The following is a 9550-nucleotide window of genomic DNA, read 5'->3' on the forward strand; positions in this document are numbered from 1 at the left end:
TGCACTGATGTATTTGACATTTGACACAAATTAACTCATTAACAGACTCTTACCAAGGTAGCTGTATCTATGGGAGTCCACGTCTTCTTTGTTGGGGCTGTAGAAAGAGTCAGAGGTCAGATTATACACCTTGATCGTCCCAGTCCAGTAGTATGACCCCGGTGCCCCCATGACCACCAACTCCTGAGAATTAAAAAAAAAAACACATTCACTCAGATAATTCTGGCTTTGACTCACCTTTGTCTGCACTGCAGTAGCCTGCTGAAGAGAGGAAAGAAAAAAAAAGAAAGACGCTGCTGGGTGAACGTCTGGTTAACCAGTGGCCACAGAATGGTTTGTGCTATCTGCTCCTCTTAACCACATAGCCAGATGGCATGCCAGATGAAGCTTTGATGTGATGAGGAATTCAGAGCAAAATTGACAGCTGTAAAATGAGTTGTTCACAGTTTTTTTGTTGTGATGGTCCACAGCTAACAGTTAACAGAGCCAGAGCATGACAATTAAGATGCTCTGTTTCGACTACACAGAGCCAATAAAAGGTGTTGTGTTCTTGCTCATTACCCGATGCTTCAGTTACACTGGAGCCTGTGTGGCCACCACTGAGAGCTCTTGCTTCATACAAACAAAGTGAACAACACAGTAAGGACCTTACTCAGCAGTATACAGTCCCTGTGCTGTGGTGTCAAACATCTGGGCGCCACCAGGCGTATGGACCACGGTTCAGACAAGGATAAGGTTTAACAGTTGGACATCTTCTTCCTGAATTCCTCACATTCTTTCAAGGGGGGTCGTTTAAGTGTTTTAACAGATCAACAGCGGTGTTCTCAGCTTGTGAAAAGAGTGGGTTTGATGATTTCTCTTTGGTTTTAAAACAGTAGGTTCATTGTGGAGCTCAGCATTATCAGAATCTTTTCTTTTCTGAGGTCAGAAGTCTTCTCTTCAGTGTTATTTACAGCTTTCACATGTCGACTGAACCCTCTCACACACAGCAACAATCTCACATAGTTCCACACCTGCATAGCATTGGGGTTTATGTAGTAAAATAATGAAACTAATCCCTGTAACATGACGTGTTACTCTGCTCTATGCCTGAGTGATCAAAACAACCGTGGACAAGACTTTCAAAGGCTCTTTGACACTGTTGAAACACACATGACGCTGTGTAGAAACACACGTCAAAGAATTTGTCGTTAATGTTCAGCAAATTAGCAGGGAGATCATGTGAAAAGATCCCATTTTAGCATCAATGAAAAGGAAATCATGTTTAAAAGCAAAGCCATGTGCGTGACCTTTCTGCACTGCTGATTCTATCTTGCATGTGTCTTTGTTAAAGAAAATAATTAACTGTAAAGAGATAAGCACCATCTTAAAAGCCAAAATAATCATATTATTGAGGATAGGTAAAATTAGAAAAACAAAACAAACAAAAATTCACTAATTACATAAAATTCATACTCATACCCATCATACTCTTTCTCACCAATGAAAGTGGTTCCAGCCTGAGGGCACAGCTGTGCTCCGAGGACACACTTTAAGTCACTTTCAGCCTACTGTACTTTACTGTATGTCCCAAATTAAGCATAGCTGTAATTTGAGACTTGAAAAGGACCTTTGCAGAACATGCTGCTCACAGGCAACATCAGGAAAGAATTATATTGCTAATGTACAGAAAGCAAAACGTCTAAACTGATCAAATATACATTTTTCAAATCTTAATTTATTTCTCATATGCACATTTCTTCCTGTCACACTATATTTCCACAAAAATGCTTTTAGAAGTTAAATATGTTTGACCTTCCTCTCACCACCGCTGCTCACTGCACTGGCTTCATCTTTCTAGACTACTCACAGACAAACATGTGGGAGATCCAAAGGTGTTTTGAAGATACAAAAAGGTGGTTGTGCACTTTAAGGATGGTGCCATATGTGAAACAGTAGTGAATCTATACTGAATATATGTTATATATACGTCTTTTTTTCTCAAGAACTTTATCTAGTGGAACCACACCAGAGGTCGAGCGAGGCCGCAGTAGCCTTTCCTACAGAATCTGCCTGTGGAAACATAAGCTAGCAGCTATCAGCACTTAGTCACCAGAGCGTTTGCTAACACGTACTGCATATATAGTATGACTGTAGAATTCAGATTTTCCACATCATTTGACATCTTAAACAACGTGGGAGAAAAAAAATCCCCCTCAGCTCCATATATAATGTCTCTGCTAACTATCCTCAGAATACCAGAGTAAAAATCAACAAAGAGTGAAGAAAAAAGGTTCTTGGAAACATTAGGCATGTGGTAGTGTTAACTGTGATCATACTTTCAATTGAGAAAATGAGTCCCTGGATAAGAAAAAAGACAGTAAGGAACATGAGAATGACTAATATTTTCTATTAATATGTAACATGGAAATGCAAAGAATGGTAATTGTTATTATGTTTGAAAAGTGATTCATGAGTGTCCAGACTGCAGAGTTTGGATAACAGCAAACAACAGAAAGAGAGTATTACATGGATTAAGAAGATGAACAAGCAGTGTTACTGACCTCTGTAAAAACTCCTGCTATCCCGGCTTGGCACGAGCCGTGCTCTTCCCCATACTTCTGCTTATAGTCTGTAAGAAAAAACAAACCACAAATTATTTCACTGTGTGCTTGAGCCAGCATTTACTGGAGTTTTTCCTGCATTCCATATGGAGCTAGTCAAAGTCCCAGTCCCATCCAAGAGGAATCTGGGGGCAGAAAGCAGACTGAGAGGACCTCTTACTTGGGGAGGGAAGGAAGGGGGGGTTCGATCACAGTGCTCTCAGGTTACAAAAATATTGAGCTTGGATTTGCTGTAAATATCATCCCATGCAAAGTCTGTCTGGCTTCTCTACAACTGTTGGCAACAAGAGTTACGGAAGGAAGTGAAATCCTGACCTGGGAGCGCAATTAAGGTGTAAAAAAGCCTTTGATAAATACCTCTGAGTCACATATCAAAACATATGAAGAACACATTTGCATGAGTCAGCTTACAATGTTATTCAGAACATTATTTTTCAAATGGAACTTGATTTTAGTGTTGCAGAGTGCGCACAAAGGAAAACAACCTGCAGCACAAATGGATCTGATTTACTACAATCATAACAAAATCTGATTTCTCTACTTTGCGAGTAAATCTTTTCTTAGAAACACCTGATTTCTGGGAAATCAAGCCAAAATCTGTGCTTTAAAAAAGTTGCCATAATCGCACCCACTCAACAAATGCACATGTATTTGGCTTTAGAAACTGTTTGTCCTTCAGTAGTAGGAGCCGACTCTCGCCAGAGTGCTTGTATTAGTCTGGGGATGAAAGATTGCACTTCATGGCCCTCGTGCTACTCTTCCTCAGTGCCAAAACACCAATCAGAAGTGAGAAGCAGATGTGAGGCTTCACGCTTACTGTGCTGACTGCTGAGATCACGTGCTGTGATAAAATGTAACCATGGAGGAGGATAAACAGACTAAACCAGTGGTTCTCAGACTGGGGGGTCTGGACCTCTAATGGGGTCCCAGGATAAAACTGTGGGGTCACAAGATGACTTAAGGGATAAGAAATAAACAGGACCTCGTCATGTTATTGTGCTAATATTTGCTAATTTGCGCTAAACCTGAAGCACAGCTGAGGCTTGCCATGTGTTTGGATGAACTGTCATAAACTCTAATGTCCAAATGAAGTACATGACCTGTGTCTTTGCTAGACTTTAAGGGGTTATGATTCAAAAGGGTTGGAAGTCACTAGAATAAACTAACCAGACCTCTATTGTCTATTTCTGCCCAATGTGAGAAGTTAATATTGGTTAAAATGAAGGAAAATCTGTATTAAATTTGTACCTTCATAACAGGGGATGAGCGGTTTCGTCCTGCCCTGAAGAGTTGGAGGAATGATAGAGCAGTATCCATGTGGGAGGATATGTTCTGAGTCGTAGTAGACGTTTTTCCAGCGGTGAGCACAAGCCTGCGAGAGAAAAGCAGAAGCGAAAAACAAATTCAGACACATGCTCGTTCCGTAAACACAAACATTACAGACTGCGCAGACGGCAGGCGTTCCTCGAACCACGTTGATTGTTTAAGCCCCTTCCTCGCTGGGCTGGAGTCAGTGCGTCTCTGTGGCTGTCAAATGATCGTCAATGAGAGGGGGAATTAAAGCCCATCCATAACCCATGACCATAACAGCCATGGTCTGTGGTGTGAATATCTCAACTGCAGCTTGAGATATGTTTTTTTCCCAGGCAGCATTTAATGTGCAGCAAGAAAATCATCACATTAACATGTGTGTTTTAAAAGTTTTCATTTCAAAACAGCTCCTCTAGGCCTCACAGGCAACTGGAGAAGCCAAAAGTTCAGACAGCAGAAAAAAAAGTGGATTAAAAGATCGGAAAGAGAACAAATTCTGACTTTAATGTGCTGCTGCTGAAACAGGGAGTACATTTCTTAAACTGACAGTGAGTAGTTCTCAAAACAATATCTTGCTGCTGGGTTTTTCAAAATAAAACATTCCACAGAGCAGCAAGCAAACAGGATAATACCAGCTAGATTTGGAGGAAAACTCTGCACAAGTCAGACCACATACATACAGTATGTGTAAATGTGGTAATAATTTAGTACCCTGAGGGATGGTGGTAGAGCTCCTGTGGCTCTGGGGACAGTTTTGGATGCCTCTGTGCAGACAAAGTTCACATAATTTCCCCCCTCACTGTTTAACCCCCCCCCCAGTCTCCCTCCCATGTGTACACACACACACACACACACAACCAATCTAAATGAATGTAAGAGTTAAGCAGATTGTGGGTGCATCTAGAACATCAGATCAATTGTCTGGAAGCAAGATGCTATGTTGAGAAACAAAGGACAGCCTGGCCAACAGTAGTAGCAATACCAGCATGAACTCTCCCTCTTGAGCAGAAGCAGATTCTTTAAAGAAAAAAAAAAATCAATCAGCTGACATAAACATAGCAAAAGGAGCGCTTGCAGCAGCTGACAAGTTCTGTTGAAGCAGCAAAGGAGGCTTTTATGGCTGGAGTATGGTGCTGTTGTCATGTTAAAGAGTTCGCTGGTCACAAACAAGGCCTCCACTGAAAGCGCCGATGAAATCACCATTGCACACATCTGCCAAGCAGCCGTTTCTCTCCTGTTGCACAGAAACGTGAGTCCACTCAGATGAAAAAGAAAAGAAAAAAGGCACAGCAACACGTGGCTCTGGAAAGTCACCACCTTTCTTTTATCATAACCCTCTCTGGACAGCCAAAGAGTGTGGAGGTAAAAGCTTGTTGTTATACAACACGCAAATTCCCAAGACTGACAACTCCAAGAAGTCTTCAGATTTTGACAGACTGACTGATAAGCAAAGCCAAGACTAATGGTTTGAAAATCACGCCAAAACATTCCACTGAGGTATAAAAAATGGACCAAAGACAAACATATTGAAACGAATAGAGGCTGAACAGGCCAAACAGTCATCTGGACGTCCTCGGAGAGAGGAATTCTTGTGATTTTTCTGACTCCCAGTGGAGAGGGTCAATCAGCAACAGGTATTCAAGCACATTCACACCTGCCATGAATGTTTCAAAAGTATCCCAGTCCACCAGTCGCCTTCAAACGGTCTTGGAAGGCTTCTGGTTCCCTCACTACCCACCACAGGAGACCGGGGTTAACATTTAATGAAAGGCTGCCCTTGGACGGGACCACCGCAGAGCGGCTGAAGCCTAAACAAACTCTGCCAGCTGCCCTATGATCTCTATGCAAACACCCAGCCAAGCACCTCTGGGATTAGCACCACTAGTTAGTCTTCTGATTTTCTAAATCCTGCTCTCATTTTATTTTTTTTATAAACAACAATCTACTTTTGACAAACCCTGTTCCACTGCCTCTTCCAGCTGCAAACACGAGGTAAATGTTTCATAGTATTATGTAACCATACAGCAGCTTCCAAATCTGTCTGACTTAGGTTGTGACTCCAGCTTTGAATTATGCAAAAAGATTATTCAAAATCACTGCAGAAATTCAGTTTTTAGTTGTACCACTCAAAGCTTGTGAGCAGAGCAGTGACAGAGAATGGAAGGAGGGGCCTTTATGCTAAAGGAGGGTTGTTATGTTGAGACCAGATGTGGTTTAACAGTGCGGTTCATGGTAAGACATTTGTAACAGTGATGTTGGTATAATCAGGTCTGTTTTTAGGAGCATACATGGTTTGCATTAAACAATTTGGTGAAGTGACCGCGGCGCTGTGGCCCTGAACTCACCAGTATTTTGCCATTGGCTCGGTCCTGGCGGGCCAGGCTGACCCCCATCCACTCATCAGCCCTGTCCCCTTGGCACGTCTTCCCACACGACTCTCTCGGCTTGTTTCCTGAAAGACAATGAGAGCAGTTTGCAGACGTTGAGTCATCAGGACGGAGGATGTCTTGGAGCAAGCAACTTGTTACTTGTCAGCCGTTGTCAGCTTTTTTGAGTTCTGGCTTTTATTATTTATTTCTGCTGAATCTGCAAGTGGTGTTTACACATTTGACAGATACTTAAAAGAAAAAAATCACTGTAGTTTAGTCCAGCTCTATGACTATGGATTTTTGAAGTAAACATCAAGGCTGATTTCTGAGACTTAAACAAGTCTGATAGCTGGCTGATATTTCTTTTTAACATGAATGTAGAACACGCTTGAAAAATTACTTGAATAACTAATTGATTATCAACACAGCTGCAGATTATTGATTCATTTTCTTTCTGTCAGCTAACTGATCCCTTGACAATATATATACTATACCCTATACATCTATTCTTACACTGTTATCTTTTTATCATAAAATAACAGGAAACGGGAAAAAAGAAATAGGAAATCAAACATCAAAACAACTACAGTGTATGCAAATGTGCAGTGTTGTAATCTACAGAATGGTGACATACTGTGAAGTTTCACATAAAACTGAGAAGTGTTTACTAAAAATACAGACTTGCAAATAATGCCAATATTAGTATATTCATCAGAAATCATACAGATGCATCTAGTAACAGTGCATGAACATAAATGTACATAATTAGGAGAATAAAGCTAATAAAAAGGCAAAGATCTATGGAACATAGAACTCAAATCTTAAATGAAATGATTACCATCTTTCTCCCGCCATTCGTCCAACTTTTATTCTCTTTTTCCCTAAAGACAATTAGTTCAGTATAATGTCATGTAGCTGTGAGTGTTTCTCTATGTCAGTGTGTTGTCAGGATTCAGCTCCCCTGGTCGTGATTCACCACCAAGCAGCATGTGCTCACTGTGATCATTGCTGATTTATTTTATTTATTTTTTGGTGACACATTGACAGAGCATGGGGTTAATATTTAAGCCATGCGTGCACCCTGGCTCTCTTGACCACAAGAACAGAACAGGGGGTGGGGTGGGGGGTGATGTAGAACTTTTTGGCTCACGTGCTTGGAAAATATTAGCAGAAGCATAAACCATATTTATCAAAAATATTTATGGACCTCTGCACACAGAACCCTCTTGTCTTTTACATGTCTCCATATATCTGCAGGTTCAGAACTAAAAGAACAACTGTTGCACTGTTAAGGGAAGGAATAAGGCTGCATTATTCTGATAAAACAAAACAGATGCTTGGGGGAGTTAATGCAGAGAGTGGACAAGAGAAGCTGCAGGAACACCCAGCATATGTGTGTGTGTGTGTGTGTGAACTGTAGCACCAGATACGGAATTTTACTGTGTTAAGTGTTCATTTCTGAACTGTTCACGTTGTTTGTGGTTGCATGATGTTTTGCCCCCCCGAGCCTGGCCTTAGTGTATGAGTCATTGTGTGCTGATGTGGTGGTGCTGCAGGCTGCGGTGACTGACCTCTTCCCAGGTCCATCTCTGTACAGCGGCGCTCTGGGTTGCTGTGAACTCGACACTTATATACAGCTCCAGGAGAGTGCACAGAGCTACTGTAGGTAGAGTTTGCCCTCGGAGCCCCTACGATTACCCTGCAGACATGAAGAGAGGGGAGAGGATGGGACACAGTGGGACTTTCACCAAACACCTTATACTGTCTTTACTCAGTGTCACAGCAGCCTTTTAATAAAAAAGGGAAAACCTACCGCCCGCAGGAAAAGATACAGAACAAACAGAAATGGCTTTTCATGAGGAACATTAGCCCTTATTGTTTTAGATTTATTGGGTGTGGATACAAGCCTAAGCTCTGGAGACACTTAAACATTTGTTTCAAAAGATCATTGCATCATTGATAGCAAATAATATCGTTTCCAGGAACAGTGCAACATGGGACTCACCAGCGTGTGTTGTCGTGATAATGCTCCAGCACAGAATAGCCAAAAAAGCTAGAATTTGGTCCGCGGAACACCAAAGGATGTTCTAAGTCTATATTGTAAGAATAAGCCACCGAAATGGAGAGACAGACATAAAAAACATTTTGTACTCCGGTTTTATGTCTCTGAAGAGGAGCCATCCTTTTGCGCATCATGCGTAATAACGCGGTTAAAGTGTCCAAAAAGAAGAAGAGGGGGAGAAGAAGAAAACAATAAGGAGGAATTGTCAGAACTTCAGTGGTCAAAATGTTACAAAACTAACTCTCAGGTATTTTTCCTGGTCTAGCAGAACATGTAGGCTGTGATGGCATGAGGAAAGGCTGGAGGAGGAAAGTTAACGGTCCGGTAAATAACGGTGCGTCAGCTTCTCTCCATTCTGTGTCAGTCTGAGGAAAGCTGTTGCTCGCAGGCTCCCTGTCGTGGAGATAAATGCTGTCAGCTGTGTCAAGTTAACTACAGTCAGGGACGAGAGACCCGAAAATAAAGAGAGCTCTCACTCAAAATAAAAGCGTCACTGTGTGGTTGAACTGCAGTTACAACGCTCGTAGGCGCAGTGAGTGTTTTAACGTGAAAGGTGAAACCGGAAAATGTGTTTCCATCCTGCTACGCCGACACTGGTAACGCGGTCATGGAGAGACGCGAATGGTTTTGAGGCGCAAAGCATCACATTTCACCCGTGGGCTTTGGGGGCTCAGTTCACCAAAACGGAGAAATGAGGGCGCGCTGCTGCCATCTAACGTTTTCCAGTCACAATGAACAGTAGAACAACTTCATTTTCATTTCAAGCTTCCAGGGAAGCTCATTCATAACTCTCGGAGTTAAAATCAGGGGGCACCGAGGAGACCTCAGGGATAGTTCAGATCCTTTGAACGTCTGATATGGTGTCCTGAGACAAAACATCTTACTATATCATACATTACAGTGGCGTTTCTCAGCGTGTTCGGCTTTTGTCTACTTGCAACTCTCCAGTCACAGCTTGCTGGTCTACAAAAGAACAGGCATTACAAGAAAAAGGACAAGATTAAATGAGGATATCATTGATCGAATACATGCATGCCTACCATTTATATGAGAAAATTGCTTTTTTTGTTGTGAAGGAAAATAGAGGTCAAACAAAGATTACCTGTTGGTAGTGGATCTTTAAAACTCGTATTTGTTGTAATGTCTGCATTCCACATCTCTTTCCCCAGGATGTTATCACACTTTATCCTCTGTTAGACAGGATA

At 41.8% G+C, this 9550-nt stretch overlaps 1 protein-coding gene across 2 annotated transcripts in view; it reads right to left on the bottom strand.

The window, feature by feature from the left end:
- The window catches only part of itga9 (integrin, alpha 9), a 45868-nt gene extending 36334 nt beyond the window's left edge, over window positions 1-9534 (bottom strand). The window contains exons 1-7 of one of the 2 annotated variants that reach the window (XM_018693017.2): window positions 9448-9534; window positions 8289-9308; window positions 7855-7982; window positions 6260-6366; window positions 3852-3975; window positions 2544-2611; window positions 54-183 (exon numbers count right to left, since the gene is read on the bottom strand). In XM_018693017.2, coding sequence (XP_018548533.1) covers window positions 54-183; window positions 2544-2611; window positions 3852-3975; window positions 6260-6366; window positions 7855-7982; window positions 8289-8479 — 748 coding nt within the window. In that variant the 5' untranslated portion in view covers window positions 8480-9308; window positions 9448-9534. Of the gene's footprint in view, window positions 1-53; window positions 184-2543; window positions 2612-3851; window positions 3976-6259; window positions 6367-7121; window positions 7216-7854; window positions 7983-8288; window positions 9309-9447 lie in introns of those variants that run through there. The other variant, XM_018693018.2, reaches the window with a different exon arrangement.
- Window positions 9535-9550: the final 16 nt, after the last annotated feature.

This window comes from Lates calcarifer, linkage group LG16_LG22 (genome assembly GCF_001640805.2).
Source record: "Lates calcarifer isolate ASB-BC8 linkage group LG16_LG22, TLL_Latcal_v3, whole genome shotgun sequence".
Taxonomy (NCBI): Eukaryota; Metazoa; Chordata; class Actinopteri; family Centropomidae; genus Lates; species Lates calcarifer.